Raw genomic sequence first — 17752 nt, 5'->3', positions numbered from 1 at the left:
ATACTCTCTCAGTGTTTGAGGATTGTGGAGAGATATCGTGTCTGTCATAATTTTAGACAAAACTTTGATAAGATCCTAAATCTAAGCTCCTAGAGTGACAGCCCTGCAGGAGAAAACCCCCAGTTTAAATCAGCTTAACGTGTTCTTAACTGGCCACCAATCTGGTTTTTAATGGTCAGACTAGTCCAGTTTGATGGTTTTAGAGGGGTTTGGAGAACTTGTCTGCCGGTCAGGCTGGGAGACCAGCTGGCCGACCAGCTAAGCCAGTTTAAACCAGCAGACCCCCTTAAGACCCAGACCAAACATTGATTATAAATCAGCTTTAACAATTTTTACCCCTTAATAAAAAGAAATTGAACTAATGGATGTTTGTCCTAGGCACTTTTTGGCCACGTTTATGTATGTAAGACCACCAAATCAAGTCTCCGACTCAAGTAAACCATTCGGCTGTGCCTAAATCCAGATTGTGTCCTGCTCTTTCTTCTTCTCTCATAAGGCCTTATTGTTTAAAGATGACATCAAGGAAACATTGATTTTGAGACATTCAGGTCTGTTACCACAGGGAGTGTGCTGTTTTAAAGCACAGGTAAACCTGCCTTAAGAGATTTACCAAAGACATTATTCTCAGGAAAAGTAGTGCATTTTAATTTTGGACTGAATGGAAATTCTTCAGTTCAACTAAAAAATGTTTCAGTGTTTTTGAGAGCTGTGGCCTTAGGAAACACTGGGCTTGTTTTCAGAATGTCTTGACATGTCTAAGATGTGTTTTCAGCATTTCTTTCTTGTTCACTTGTACAATCTCACTAGAAGTCATTACGGAATCTCAGAGCGTTTAGTGGCTGATTTAAATAATTGGTGTGATTTTCTTAAAATAACAGTAGAAGGAGAATTTATGGTAATAGCAAATTAAAGATGGGGGATGTTATAGATACAAGCGCTCTAAAGGTTTGCAGTGTTATTCTGAAACTCTTGCCCTAATTATCCTTAAAAGTGAAAGTTGTCAAGTGTCTTACTCACGCAAAAGAGGCTTTTAATTTCCTGTTTTTCCTTTTCTGTCCCTTTTCTCTTTGCCAAAGGAAAGGAAAATCACAAATGAGATCTTTTCCATAAAGTTTCTTTTCAACAGTAATGAGATTAAATGGAGACAAAATGGAGGGTCTCCTTCTTCTCAGATGTTTCTCCTGAGAAAAAGACCCCAGTAATCAGCAGAGATCTCAATAATATCTCAAACTCTGCTCAGATTTGCCAAGATACCAAAGTCTGCAATCAAAAGTCAAACGGAAAACATCTCTTATTAAAGGAATATTCTGTTAAGCTTACAAGTTAAGCTCGATCAACAGCATTTGTGGCATAATATTGACTTTATTTTTCTTTCTTTCTTTCTTTTTGATTTTTTGATTTTTCCCCTTTTTCACCCAATTTGGAATGCCCAATTCCCAATGCGCTTTTAAGTCCTCGTTGTGGCATAGTGATTCACCTCAGTCCGGGTGGTGGAGGATGAATCCCAGTTGCCTCCGCGTCTGAGACCATCAACCTGCGCATCTTATCACGTGGCTTGTTGAGCGCGTTGCCACGGAGACATAGCGCGTGTGGAGGCTTCCACGCTCAACTCACCATGCGCCCCACCGAGAACGAACAACATTATAGCGACCACGAGGAGGTTACCCCATGTGACTCTACCTCCCTAGCAACCGGGCCAATTTGGTTGCTTAGGAGACCTGGCTGGATTCACTCAGCACGTCCTGGGATTCAAACTAGCGAACTCCAGGGGTGGTAGTCGTCCCACCTTTTCTTTAAAAAAACCCCAAAATCTGGTTTACAGTGAGGCACTTACAATGGAAGTGAATGGGGGCCATTTTTTGAACGTTAAAATACTCACTGTTTCAAAAGTGTAACCACAAGACATGAACAATGTTTGTGTTGACATGATTTTAGTGTGATAAAATCACTTACTAACCTTTTCTGTGTAAAGTTATATCCAATTTTACAACTTCGTTGCCATGACGATATAATGTCAACAAACACAAAACCCTAAAATGACTGTAAAAATGACAATTTAAACAACTTTCCAGCTCAATTAACACATGAGTTTTTACAGAAGAATTAATGTAAGTGCTTTTTATAAAATTATAAGCTTCACATTTCTGCCTTTTAAACCCTCCAAAAATTGGCCCCATTCACTTCCATTATAAGTGCCTCACTGTAACCTCGATTTTTTTCTTTTTTTAAAAGAAAAGGAGGGATGAGTCAAAATACTTTTTTATGGTAATCAAAATTATGCCACAAATATTGTAAATTGAGCTAAACTTGTATTAAACCCGGAATACTACTTTAAATGAAATCAGCTATGCTATTCACATACATTTTATACTTTTACTATAAATCAACAGCGTCTCATTTGTGTCTATTTTAATTTCTCCAAAGGAATTTTAGTAGAAACATGTGAGACAAAGTTGATACTTAAAAGAAACATAACTGACAACTCCATTAAGTCTCCTTAGCTATGAAAGAGCAACCTTTGAGTAATGCTTTTTCCTTCGGGTTGTTGGATCAGCTTTGGTGTCTTTCCAAACTCATTTTCCTGACATTTTAGGTTTAAAAAGTTGTCCAAAATAATCTAACATATTTTTCAGTACAAAATAACTTATTTTCTAAACATATTGTGCCTTTTTGTAAAAGATTTATGTGATAGGACATATTTAATTTGTTCTAGCTAAACTTTCTTCCAAACATCTGCGCTGCAATGAGTGTTTCATTTTTTGTATTTTCTTATTGTCAAAACTTGTAATATGGGCATCTGCGTCGTCTTCTTTCAGCCAAGAAGTTTGGAGTGACAGAAGTTCCACTGGACGCTGTAAACTTCATTTCTCACGCCACCCAGTCCAGATTACGAACTGTAGTGGAGAAAGTTTCGTCCATCGCCCAGCACAGAATGGACTCGTCTAAGGTACAACACAGGAAGTGTCCTTTTCTCTGTAAAATCTCAAATGAAAGAGATGCATATATATATATATATATATATACTGTATATATATTACTGTGCAAAAGTTTTAGGCACTTGTGAAAAATGTTGCATAGTGAGGATGTCTTCAAAAATAATGCCATAAATAGTTTTCATTTATCACTTAATGTCATACAATGTCCAGTAAACATAAAAAAGCTAAATCAATATTCAGTGTGACCACCTTTGCCTTTAAAACAGACCCAATTCTCCTACGTACACCTGGACACAGTTTTTCTTGGTTGTTGGCAGAGAGGATGTTTCAAGCTTCTTGGAGAATTCACCACAGTTCTTCTATCTATTTAGGCTATCTCAATTGCTCCTGTCTCTTCATGTAATCTCAGACTGAGCCGTTGTTCAGTGGGGGGCTTTGTGGGGGCCATGACATCTGTTGCAGGGCTCCCTGTTCTTCTGTTCTAATCTTTTCTATTTGCAAAAGTAATGTTTGGGAGTCTAACATTTATATTTCCTATTGACACACTAAAGCTAAAGATATAAATAACCATCTTAAGACAAATGCTTTTGTGAAACATCTTATGTGCCTAAGACTTTTGCACAGTACTGTATATATATATATATATATATATATATATATATATTAGGGATGTCGAAAAATATTAACGCAATTAATCGCAATGTCCCCGGACCGTAATAAGGAAGATTCCTGAGAAATGCAAGCTTGTAGTACCACCTGTTTACTCCAGTGGGCAGTAAGCAAAACTTCAGTTGTATGGGCAACGTGCAGTTTTTACAGAGAACAAAACAACTGACAGTACAACACGAACATGCGTTACGTTCTTGCGTTCAAAACACTTGATGGAGTGCAAATCCGAACTAAGGGATCTCAAGATGTGTTCTTTTAAGTATTAAACTATATTTAACTTGACACAGCGACCTAAAAATGGTATGTTTGTGACGCAATGCACCCGAGATGCTACACAAGCATCTGTCTTGTGTAGATTGCAGGTGTACATTGACGGGTCCTTAAACAAGCCCTCATAATAAATCTCCAACTGACTGACAGATTCACATGCAAAATGGATTGCTGTGAACTGTATGCGCAATGATTGGCTTATGTTCAATAATATGGTAATAAACAATACATTGTATTCTAAAGCCATCTTATCTTCTGCCACAAGAATATAATGCATTTTAATAATCTGAATATTTTTGTATATATATATATATATATATATATATATACACACACACACACACATATAATTCTTAAATATTTAAAGATAACTATGTATAATTATTTCATCATTATATATTGAATTATTGTTATTTGAGGGGCTTTCTCAGCAAATATTTGTATATGCGATTAATTGCGATTAATCGGGACACTATGTATTTAATTCAATTAAAAATTTTAATCAATTGACAGCCCTATATATATATATATATATATATATATATATATATATATATATATATATATATACATACACGCATACATGTACATATGTTTTCAACTGAATACATTGATTTTATAGGTTTATTATTTTTCCAATAAACAACGGCAACATCATCTGACAGTAACAAACACATATTGTTGCATTTTCCTGCTCAAACCAAAACTATTCAAACATCATTAACATGAACATCATTTGCCTTTATTGCACCTTAAACAATTTAAATAGCTTGAGAATAATGATTAATTATTTAAAAATACTGGTAACACCTTACAATAAATTTGTAAACATTAACATTAGGTATCTTGAAAAAAACAATGAACAATAATTTAACAGCATTTATTCATTTTGAGTATTGTTAATTTATAAATATACTATCATATTTTGTTTTTTCACGACAATCTGGAATTCAAAATCTAATTTAAGATTGGAAATAACATATACAACCTTATTGTAGATTTACCGAAATACTAAAGTTGAAGTGGAAACTTTTGAGACTATAAATCACAAAGTGAAAAAACAGACAGGTAAACAACTCAATATTCAAACCGACAGCTAGAGAGTCCAACATATTCTTTAACCGCAAAGTTGAGCACAACGCATTAAATGCAGCATTCTTTCAAGCAGCTCATATTAACGTAAACCCAAAACGGAACAAAACAAACCCACAAAGGAGGGAAAGCAGGTGACGGATGTCTTTAAAATCTGTTTATTTGTATACACGTCGAGTAGCTTAGCGGAGAGGAATGCCATCGCGGCCACACTTTTGTTTTGTTGTTTTTCTGGTTGGTGTGTGTGTTGTGGCTTTTTGTTTTTGTTGGTTTGTGTTCACCGTTCTCTGTGCACTGGTTTATAAATGAGGCGTACGTGGCATGTGGAGCGCCTGTGTGAAGACACTGTTGACATCAGCAAAAAAACAAGATAGTCCTGAAAGAGACGTGCTTCCTTCATAGCCAACAAAGGACAGTGATATAGAGAGACAGGGATGAGACTAATGATACGGCTGTGAGAAAATGAAATGATCTAGAGATGGATACTGTGACAGTGACAGAGGAAGTCTATTAAACAAAGATGCATTCTGAATTATACATGTTTCTTGCGTTAGTCCTTGTTTTGCACCCACAAACTTCCTTCCCACCTGCCTAAGAAGAACACGATTGAGTCATAAACAATTATAAATAAGTTCAAATGTGTTTATGAGTATCAGAGGTTTTGGTTAAACAGCTCATGACCCCCTTTCTCTCTGTCTGTCTTCAGGAGGACGAGTGGTACGAACAGTCGTCTGATGTTCGTTCGCAGCTGAAGTTTTTTGAATATTTGGAACGGATGGAGAAACAGCGGAAAGACGAACGAGAGCGAGAGATTCTCCTCAGAGCAGCGAAGGTGAGCGTCTCTCCATGGCCCCTCATTTTCTCTCTGATCACCTCGAATTCATCAGCGCTTATAGCACATAAACGCTAATGACAGACTATAAGGATTTCTGCAAGGGAAGTTCAGAGAGAATCTTCTTACAGAGTTCACCCGAAACTTGACAAATGAGTTATCCACTCAAGCAAAGAGAGAGAAAGATCTGTACAATTTTAGTAGAGATATATTGGCCAGGCTGATAAATCTCCCAGTATTTGGCCATTTAAAATTTTCTTAATCAGTATTTTGTCTCGTCTTACTGTAAAAATATCAAAACATCCTTAAAACAAGATACATTTACATGAGAAGCAAAACTGTGTAATTAGACTTTCCCATTGGCAAGCAGGTTTTTTCTCCTTTTTAGCATATTTTTAATAAAATTTGAGTGGTTTAAAATAAGAAAATCACTATTTGGCAATGGGTAAAATCTCTCCTATTTAAATTGTCGTATCAATTGCGACAATTTACAGAAATAAAATTTCTGTATAAATCCTAAAACTATTCCTTTGTGAATGAAATTGTTACTTTTGTAAGCATAAATTTAAAAACATTTGTGTGCTTTATGCGTAAAAAATTTTAAAAACTATTTGGCAATGGGTAAAATCATTCCTACGTAAATTGTTGTTTCAAATGTAACAATTTACTAAAATAACATTTTTGTATAAATCATTCCTAAAACTATTCTTATGTAAATAATTTTTTTCTTTCTCGTAAAATGTAAAGAAAAAAACTACTTGCTAATGGGTAAAAATAATTAATAATAATTAATAATAATTTTATAATAATATTTTTTTTTTATTTTTTTTTTTATAATTATATTTATTTATCACACATTATACATTTGCACATATACAGTGAAATTCTTTTTTTTTTTCACATATCCCAGCTAGGCTGGGGTCAGAGTGCAGGGTCAAATATGGTAAATTGTTGTTTCAAATATGACAATTTTACAAATTTTTTTTAATATAAATTATTTTTGTTTTTTTAAGGGTAAAACTTACATTAAGGTTCCATTTGTTAACATAAGCTAACAATGAACAATATTTTACAGCATTTTATAAATCGTGGTTAATGTTAATTCTTAAAATCTACTAATACATTTTTTTTTTATTAAAAGTTGCATTTTTTAAACATTAGTTAAGGCATAATGAATTAGTAATGAACTAACAATGAACGATTGGATTTTTGTAAACTAACATTAACCAAGATTAATAAATGCTGTAAAATCATATTGTTCAATTGTTAGTTCGTGATACCTAATGCATTTACTAATGTTAACAAATGGAACTTTATTGTAAAGTGTTACCGATATAAGTATAAATGTAAAAACATTTATGTGGTTCTTGCCTAAAATAAAGCCAATTGGCAAAAACCTTCCTACGTAAATTGCTGTATCAAATGTGACAATTTACTGAAATAAAGTTTTTTAATAAATCATTCCTAAAACGTGTTAATTATGATTTTTTCCCCCTCATTTTAAGCATAAATGTAAAAAAAGTGTGGTATATGCTTAAAACAAGGAAAAAACTATTTGTCAATACACAAAATCATTCCTTCGTAAATTGTTGCATCAGTTACGTCAATTTACAAAAATAAATATTCTATATAAATCCATTCTACAACTATTCCTATGTACATTAGATTTTGTTTCTCCTTTTAAGCAAGTTTTTTTTATGTTTGGTTTATGCTTAAAACAAGGATTAAACTATTTGCAAATATGCAAAATCATTCCTACTGAAATTGTTGTATCTGATGCGTCAATGTACAAAAATAAAATTTCGGTGTAAATTGTTCCTTAAACTATTAATTTTCACATTTAAATTTGTTTCATGAATGATTTTTACAGAAATTTGGTCTGTTCATCATCATGAATGAGTCGCCTTTTGAAACTGGAAAACGTTGAGTGTACTGTAGTGTCTACACTTAGCAAACAGTAAATGTGAGGATGTTTATATTGAGTTTGTATATCTAGCATGGTGTGTCTTAAACAAAGCCTCTGAAATGACCAGGAAGTCCCCGACAACCTCAGATGAAGAGTTTCCAATTAAAGACCTGATTGCGTCCACTTTGGCCTGCGCCCATTGTCTGGAGCACGGCTGTGTAATAGTTCGGCTCGTTTCCGTCATTAATTCATTTAGCTCTGAGACGATGACCCACCGTAAAGACCCCCTCGCACACACCCCAGTCTCGCCGCCCTTTGGCCTAATGGTATTATTATGCTATAGCTCCATGACGCAGGAGATTATATCTCTGCTAGCCAGCCAAAACAAGACAGTTTAGCTCATACCCGAAGTGTGAATGGCCACGCCGACCTCCATGACTTTGGGCTCTGGCAAGATGTTACGCAAGTTGAAGTATCACAGTTGTAAGGGGTTTCAACTCCACTGAAGCTTAAAATGCGATAAAGGAAGCACTGTGTGTATTTTCATCTCAAGTGTATTGTAAATATGTGATGTTAGCTTTCCTGGGTCATTCTACAAAACGGTTGCTATTTGGGTCCCTTAAACAGTATGTGTAAAAAATGAATTTAAGAATGAATAGCTGGATATTTCTATTAACAATATTGGAACTCATATCCCATGGTTAAGTGTCAACCCTGTTACCATCATAATGTCCCTTTTTATAGTTATGTACTATTCCATAAATAATAAAAATTAAAAACATAATGACCTCATCATGCTTTCAAGAATTGAGCTCTTACAGGATAAGTCTCCTGCTTTTTGTCACTTCATATTATGTTTTTCAGTAGGACGTGATCTTAAAATGTCAACCCTGTGATCATGATTTTGTATTGTAAACCACTGATTAAAAAGTGGATATTTGTAGAAATATCAACATTAAATTCTCTTTCAAAGAAGCACTTTGTAGTTTCATTAAAATTGAACTATAATTTTCAACCCTGTTACTTATCTGAAAGCATAATTATGTCCTAACACATACTAAAATGTATTAATTTAGCTTGAGATGACACAGCACAATTTATTAACACTTGAACACAAAATGTATCTGATTAAAATCTTACAAATATGCTATTTAATTACCTTATCAAACTGAAAAAAACACCCGTTTTATAGAATGAAACTCCAAACAATCAAAACTCTTAATAGCTGACAAAGTCTGAAATTAATGACTAAAAAGATATTGACAGATAAGTCAAACAAATCTCCTCAAGGACAAGTAAAACTCTCCTTTTTTATCACTTCATATTGTTTTGTTTGTCAGTAAGGGAATATCTTAAAATGTCAACCCTGTTATCATGATTTTGTGTAGTAACATATTGGTAATTAAAATATGCATATTTGTAGAAATATCAGCATTAAATTCTATAAGAGGCACCTATGTTTTATCAACCCTGTTACATTTCTGAAACCATAATTACGTCCTAACATACACTGAAATGTATTAATTTAGCTTGAGATAGCACAATGCAGTTTATTAACATTTGAACACAATATTTATCTATCTTAAAAAAGTTTGATAGACTGAAACTCCAAATCACTCTAAACTCGAAATCATCGAAGTCCAGAAATAATGACTAGATAATATTGACAGATATGTCTAACAAATATCTTGATGGACAAGTTAAAGTATCCTATTTTTGTATTGCTTCATTTTGTTTTATGTTTGTCAGTAGGGAATGATCCTAAAATGTCAACCCTGCTACTGTGATTTTGTGTAGTAAACAATTAAATATTAAAAAGTGGATATTTTTTTGAAATATCAGCATTAAATTCCCTTTCTTAGAAGCACCGCTGATCAAATTAAACTGAAACCGTCAACCCTGTTGCTGTCAACTATGTTACTGTCAACAATGTTACTTTTCTGAAACCATAATTATGTTCCATCATGTATTAAAATGTATTAATTTAGCTTTAGATGGCAAAATGCAGTTTATTAACACTTAAATACAAAATGCATCTGCTTAAAATCTTACAAAAATGTACTTTAACCTCCTTAACTCACACACTTCATAGAATGAAGCTCAAAACCATTTTAAACTCTAAATACTGCATAAACTCTAATAAGTAGTCCAGAAATAATGACTAAATAATAAAGTCTAATAAGTAGTCTGGAAACAATTTTTAAATAAGTATTGACAGATAAGTCAAACAAATCTTGTGTTTTATTTTGGGGTGCAATTATTCCGTGGGAGCAAATGTAAAATGAAGAAACCGCTAATCAAGTGTGTGCGAGATTCGTTTGTTCATGTGTTCTTTCTCTGCATCTTTAAGCTCAGTGTGATGTGACCCCTTAAACACGAATCTACTAAAATAAATCTCATCGTCCGTTTCAAATATGACTGGAGTCTTCAGGGACATGCGTGCGAGGGCCAGGGGCCAAACGCATTACTCTCAGCCTAGATAGAGACCAGTACGTGAACTGCCTGATATATTTAAAACCAATTAGCAGAGAGGAAGGGCGAAGTACTGCTCGCACGCCCACTTTGCTGGCAGCGAGAGGGTAAGGATACATCCTCATGCACGGGGCAATTAAAAAAAGACGGTAAACCTAAACACAAAGCCCTTAGGGTCACACACACAAGACCTATAAACACCACACACCTCTAATACACTACCAGCTCTCTCTTTTTTAAAAATAAGCCGAAGAGACAAAATGAGAGTAAAATCACACAAGTCCATAATGAAGTGCTTAAACCAGGGGTGTCAAACTCATTTTGGGACGCGTGCGGGCCTGATTGGACCAAGCGACATTGCTTGGGGGCCAAGTTTATATTTATAAATTATATATACTGTGTGTGTGTGTTCAAGTTCATTCACTGTAGGATTCGCCAAACTGATTCAAAACGAGAACTCGTGAGCTGGTGAATCACTGTTTTAAAAGTACCGGCTCATAAGAGTCATTTAGTCATGAATCGGACTAAACCAGTCACCGTGTTTGTTGTTGAGCACAGCCAGCGAACACAACGCAATAGAAAGGCGTGCTGTTTTGTTGTTATTTCACAGTGCACGCTTTTTATGTCACCACATTCAATTCAGACTGCAATCTCATTACTTGGGTAAAATATCATTTCTTTAGTGACGCTGGTAGTTCAGCCCACCGGCCACAGTGGCTGTGAATGCCCAATTTCACCAGCCACTTTGGTTATTCATAAAAGGTATGTAAAACACCACTTTTGAAGCTGTAGTGAATTATGATAACACACATGACAATTCATTAATGTCGCTGCATGTCATTTGCTTTGAATGGTTATGTATTCAGCCACAAATGTTTGGAATTAAGCAATGCTGCATTCACAATGTGTGTAAACGCGAACTGCTCCGTGGAAATCAAGCGAACTAAACTTAGAGCATCTCCTGAGATGGACTGAAATCATTTGCTGCGTTCTCATAGATGACACTGTTCTTTGCAGTTGCAAACTACTGTATTTTCAGATGACTGAAACGGCAGAAACGGTAAGCATTCTGCATGCGCGTGTTCCATGAGAAGTGCTGCGCTTATGGGTGGCAAAGCGCCTCTGAATACACAGCGAATCAGATACGCGCATCAACGGCTTTATTCTTTCGTCTGTTCTTCAAAATATAATTAAGTGTGTTTCTTCAAACGCGCATCTTTGTATCTGACAGCATTTCTTCTCACATGCCACTCCAAGATTTTTATAAGTTGCCCACCACAGAAATAACCCACCACTGCGCATAAAATATCCATATTTGGCGGGTTGGTGGGTGCTAATTTTAAACCCTGAACAAAAGGAAAAACACGGAATTTACTAATTTCATTAACCAGAGGTTACAGCGCAAATACACACACAATTAGTTGAAGGGAATCAAGCAATAATATTTACAACATTACTAATTTATTTTTTCCGCAAATCAACCCGCGGGCCGGAGATGACTCCTTGGCGGGCCGGATCTGACCACACACACACAAAACATGAATGGCTATACTCAAGCTTATGCACAAACATGCAAAAACATACACACTTACTCACAACTAAAAGCACATACACACAACAACACTCATATTCCAGGCCTGGACATTTAATGGAAATCAAATTAAATTAAAATCTTAAAACGTTATGGAAAATTCTATAATTCTATAAAAACAAAAAATGTGTGTGAATTCTATAAAGGGATATTTAATAATTCAGTAATTATGAAACCCTGTTAAATGTTTACATTTGTACACTTGCACGCGCGCACACACACACACACACACACACATACAGTACACACTTGTTCAGTGTCATTCAGTGGAAGGTGTCAGTGTTTGGAACAAAAATAGAGAGTGTGTTTTGGGGTGTGTATGCTTTAGAATTGTTGTGTCTTTTGATTAGTGTTTGCCCACGGCACTGTGTGTGTGTGCATGGGTGTGTGTGTGTTTGGAGGGCACAGCCTGTGGGCATAGAATCACTCATTCTTGAACACACACACACACACACACACACACACACACTCTCTGTCCTTGACACATCGGATGTGCCCTCATTCACACAAAACTATTTTCGGGCTACAGATGAGCTCAATACCACATGTTCACTTGCTCTCTCTCTCTCTCTCTCTCTCTCTCTCTCTCTCTCTCTCTCTCTCTCTCTCTCAGAGTCGCTCACGGCAGGAAGACCCAGAGCAGGCCCGTTTGAAGCAGAAAGCAAAAGAGGTGAGCCGCGATCATTACCACTGACATTTCAAGGCTCCGCTGGGTGGATTTTTCATGCTGCGCTACATATGTAATGCCATTTAAAGTCTGACTCTTCAACAAAAAATGTTGAGGAATTATTTTCATTTATTGATGTCCTGCGAAAAGGGGAGGAATAAAAAAAAAAAACTGAGCGTTTTCCTCTTTTTTCGCAGCTCTGAACTGATATTTAGGAGAATGTGCTGCGCTTTTATCTGGGTGGAACGGGGAATCTGACTGGAGATGAAGTCAGAATTTTTCCCATTCTTGCTGGATAATTTGCGGAGGCCATTAGCATTGTAAAGGCGCTCCATCCGTGGACTGCATGGCAGATCCACTCAATCTGGTTGTTACCACGGTACAATGTCACAATCTGCTTGCTTGTATTTTCTTTTGCCTTGATTTAGTTTTTTACATTGCCTATTAAAAAGTAAAAGAGCTGTTTTTGATTCAACTTAATGAAGCACTAATGCTTATTTTCCAGTTTGAGGAAAACCGTCAACTAGAAAGGAAGAGCAGTTACACTGAGCAGAGAACTGGTACATGTATTTGGGCTATTTAATGAAACAATTTACAGGAGAGATGATCCACAAATCCTGTTTTAGGCATGCAAGTTTGTGTGTTTGTAAGAGTAAATTGAGAGAGGTGATGTTTACACTCAGCAGTCCAAGCACCTACGAAGTAAAAGAATAAGCCAATCAAGGTGCCTTTGTTGACGTTGGTTTATAAAAATTGCTGGACGATAATATGTCTCTTTTCACTAATATTGCATATTGCATGTCTCTTTGGAATACTCGATTCTGATTGGTTTCTGGCCTGTTTTATCATCCGCCATGTGAAAATCATACATCGGATTGTTTAGAAAAGAGATAGCACATCAATGAGCCTCAAGTTTTGAGGTATCATATCATGTCTAGGGATGGGAATCGTAAGGAATTTAACGATTCCAGTTCCGATTCCTCTCAACGATTCCGGTCCCTTAATGGTTCCATTTAAGGTTCCTTTAGTACTTTTGAGGAAGAAATATTTGGAAACAAGAAATTCAATTTGAATTGCATTTACTGCCCTCAGCTGCCTGTTCCCAAATGATGACATCATTTTAGATTTCGATAGAGCAGATATTACAATGTAACACCTTTCTTGTAACTCAGACTCTTTAGAGGCATAAATGCAATCCAATAATTGATCCTAACTATCAACCTTTTTCCTGAATGCGGAAGTGTTTTCCGTGATTCATTAGGGAAGCCTGTTTTCATTTCTGGTCTCCAGTTTTTCCACTCGCATTGGCATGTTCGTAGCGCATGATGTTTAGTGTATTAAATTTGTATAAATTGTCAAATAAAAAAGCATGTGGCTCCATAATGCCGGTACTTTAGTTTAGACAGTCGCGATGACTGTTTTTTGACAGTGCCTCATTCGTCAAAGTTTAAGGAGTGGTTTGATGACATGAAGCTCTGACTTGGGTGTGTTACGTTGATATCATTAACTACTTTGAGTTGTTACGACAGTCATTAGCTGCACAGGTTGGGCCTGAACTCACTTTTACTCCAACTACCATTTAAAGTGGTTGTTGTTCTCCATCTGGAATGCTCGTATTGGTAGTTTTTAGATTGCTTCTTATTAGGGATTCACCAGTGTATTGGCTACCAATATTTATCGGCCAATTCTTGACCAAATTAAAACCATATCGCGTATAAGCATGAAAACGCTGATATGAAAAAAAAAAGGATTTTTTTTTTTATTTTTTATAATTACGTATTTAGTTACACGCTTTGTAAAAACTCTGAATTCAAATGCACAATCCAGAAATAATAATAGCCACAATATGTAGAAGGGTTGGCACTACTAAGAACAGTGTTGGGGGTAAAACCGTTTTTATGACATTTTGGTAGCATTAAAAACGATTCAATTCAAGTTGTATCAACATGCGCCTTTGAAGTTGTGGCGTCTGTATGCACTGTGGATCAACTCAAAACAAGCTTGCACTGAGATGACTTAAGTGAAAAATTTTCATGTCTTCATCAGACTTATTCCTTGAACATGTTAGGCTGGCATTGCCCACTGAATTTTATCCTGACTTCTGAAGAACATCTCAAGTTGACTCTGGCATTGTCGATGGGCACCACATGATAACATATATGATGCAGGTTCAAGTGTTGGACTTTGCTGCTTAGGGGTAAGACAGTGGTTATACTTCATTATGCATATTGGCTGCCATGTTGATGGAAAAACAAATCATGCATATTCATGTTATTGATTCTTTATTATAAATATGACGTAAAGACTTACTTTCTAAATATCTGTTTGTTTACTATGTTGTTTTGAAATGAGTGTTGTACAGTAGCTAGCATGACCTGTAATGTCTCTTGTATGCAATGCATGGGTTATTTGTATGGAATGCATAGCATAGCAGAAGAGAGAGTGGCTGAGTGAAAAAAGTGACGTAAAAGTAACACAGAAGTAAAGCAACATTTTACTTTCCATAAAAATTAAAGTTATTTTTTAAGGAGTAACGTAATATTCTAACGAGTTACTTTTAAAAGTAACGTTACCTAACACTGCCTAAGAACATGTAATATTAAATTTTTTATTTTTCTCACGTAAATGTGGAAAAAACCGCCATAAATGGACATGACAATTGTGTAAGCAACACTTACCTATAGGCTACATGATGAGGGAAACCATCCAAAACGCTTTGAAACCAGCAGACTTGGACTTCTGAGACATCGATATAATATCCATTACTGCTGCATTGAATGGGACTGAATTAAGATTGAAATTGCAATATGCGATTACTAAACCTTAAAAGGCTTTGTTTCAAAACGTAGTCTGCGTTTAGCACTTCAGTCAGTCTGTGTGAGCAGGCGGCGCCCTCTAGTGTTCTGGATGGCATTATCCATTATACATTACATCGATAAAATACAGAATTAAAAGTTTTTTTTTTCCTTTGGTTAAATCTTTTTATTTTTCTCTGATGTAGTTGACATTTCTGTGGAATTGCATAGGGGTTGACATTCCCAACATATGCATGGTATGAATTTGTAATGTTCTAGAATATACTGTACAGTACATACAGAATTCTGTTGTTTTGAACTGCAGAAACAGAAGTGCAATGTTTCTGAAGTACAAAATAGCCCTTTTTTCTTATCAGTCATCATGTTATCATATTTAGTTATTTTTTACATCTTTTTTAATATTTTTATCTTCTATTTATCTTTTATTTTATTCAACAGATCCAATCCATGTTCAATAGAAATTATTTATTGTTAGAACAGTAAAAACAAATTATTTTGGACCTCTTTGTACATTTTCAAGTAAAACAGTGATCTGATGACAAAATAAGGTGAGTGGCAAAATATTGGCATCGGCGTATAGTTCTTTGTTAAAAAATTGTTCATATCGGTGCATTCCTTTCCGGAACTAGAAAACCATTCCAGCGACCAGAACTAGAAAACAGGCCATTCGCAGTTAGAATCATCATGGCGGTGCCCAGTGGTTAGTCAGGAAAACTGTGGATACATTAAATAAAAATTACATTTTTTTAATAATATATATATTTCATTCATTTATTCTTTTATTGAATTACACTGATTACAAAAAACAAAATGTCATATGAAAAACCAGTCAGTAACTGCACTGTCTGATTGAAGTCTCACAAGCTTTAAGTAAAAAATTACATAAGTAGGAGTTCTTATTTAATTTTGAGCTGTACATGATGAAAGTCATACTTGTGCATCAGTAAGATTAATTCAGTAACCACTCCGACTGATCTATAAGTATTTGTGATTAACTAAAAAGAGCCAGTTTATAAGAGTCATTTATTCGGGAACAGCACTACATTGCTCACATTGTATGGTTTTTGAATCGGCTCATTAGAGTCATTTGTTTGGAATCAGACTAACTACACTGTGTGTTTCACGCTGTAAAAAAAAAACTCTTCATAAGAGTAATTTGTTCAGGAATCATACTGCACTGGTAGCACTGTATTATATGCTTTAGATGTACTCATGAGAGTCATTTGTTCGGGAAGCGGACTACACTGGTAGCGCTTTATGTTTCACGCTGTAAAGTAGATGGACTGCCGCTGAATTGTGCTGCCAGAAACACTGTGTATTTTAGTACGATGCTCCGTCCACATTGGAGAAAAAATAGCACGTTCAAGAACAGTTAAACAGTTGGTTTCTTGGTTTCCAACCCTAAACATGTCTGAGGCACAAATGGAGTGAGACGAGTAATCATCTCCACCCTTACTGGTTAACCTGACATCTGTCCGTATTTCTAGGTGTAACTCTCATTTGCTCTCTCTCTCCTGCTTCACATTAGCGGTAACACTTTACAGTGGATTGTCGTCTTCCCATCAGCCTGTGCTGTATGTAAATGAGGTGATTTGTAATAGGCTGCGCCCGAGGCCGTGTGATCAAAGCAGATCTCCGCCCTCTGTTAAGTGGCTGGCAGCTCATCTCATCACAGGCAGATTAACTTTCCAACCCAACGAATGACTACTACTACAGCACTCGCTCGCTCGCTCGGTCTGTGTCTTCAAAAACTCCCAACTTGTTTCCAATTGGAATTTTAAAAAGGATGAAATCACAGTTTTATTTGCTATTCCTCAGCACTGAAAACAACGTTTTCCTTCTCAAACTCTTGTTCTCTGGGCTTAATGGCCGTAGTCGTTTTTTCGGCATGCTTCTTGCTCCCATTTTCATCTCCTGATTGGCTGTGGGCGACAGAGCTGATGTTTGCATCTGTCGGAGAGGTTTCGCACATCTGCCCAAATTTTTATCAGTATAATGAGGTTGATCTGCACCGCCTTCACTCTCTCTGACAGGTAGACCTGCAAGAGAGAGGTTTATTACTCATAACCAAGCCACAACTCACAAACACACACACTGTACAGTGTACTTATGTAGGGGGTGTGAGTGTTTTAAAGGGATAGTTCACCTCCAAAAAAATTTAAATTCTGTAATTATGTACTCACCCTTATGTTGTTCCAAACCCATATGACTTTCTGTCTTCCTCTGGAACACAAAAGTAAATTTTTGAGGAATATCCTGTCTACTCTTGTCCATATAATGGTAATTAATATGGACTGGCTCTAAAAAAACACAAAAAAAAAAACACATGCAAGTATCATAAAAATGGTCCATTTGACTCATGCACAGTAATCTCACATGTGTCTCAGTGAGTTTCAAAAGAGATCTCAACAATAGATTTATAAAATTAATGTGGATAGCATATCTCAGATAATTTGCTAAGAATTAATCCCTCAATTAGGATTGGGTATTGATACAGATTT

The 17752-nt window shown here is 35.7% G+C and overlaps 1 protein-coding gene across 3 annotated transcripts in view; it reads left to right on the top strand.

Moving 5' to 3' along the window:
- Positions 1 to 17752, top strand: part of LOC127416587 (transcription initiation factor TFIID subunit 4-like) — a 128326-nt gene that overhangs the window by 48298 nt on the left and 62276 nt on the right. For all 3 annotated transcript variants that reach the window (XM_051656007.1, XM_051656005.1, XM_051656004.1), the window contains 3 exons: positions 2817 to 2947; positions 5674 to 5799; positions 12382 to 12438. In XM_051656007.1, coding sequence (XP_051511967.1) covers positions 2817 to 2947; positions 5674 to 5799; positions 12382 to 12438 — 314 coding nt within the window. The remainder of the gene's footprint in view (positions 1 to 2816; positions 2948 to 5673; positions 5800 to 12381; positions 12439 to 17752) is intronic.

The sequence above is a fragment of the Myxocyprinus asiaticus genome, chromosome 26 (genome assembly GCF_019703515.2).
Source record: "Myxocyprinus asiaticus isolate MX2 ecotype Aquarium Trade chromosome 26, UBuf_Myxa_2, whole genome shotgun sequence".
Lineage (NCBI taxonomy): Eukaryota > Metazoa > Chordata > Actinopteri > Cypriniformes > Catostomidae > Myxocyprinus > Myxocyprinus asiaticus.
This window is presented reverse-complemented; position numbering and strand designations above follow the sequence as displayed.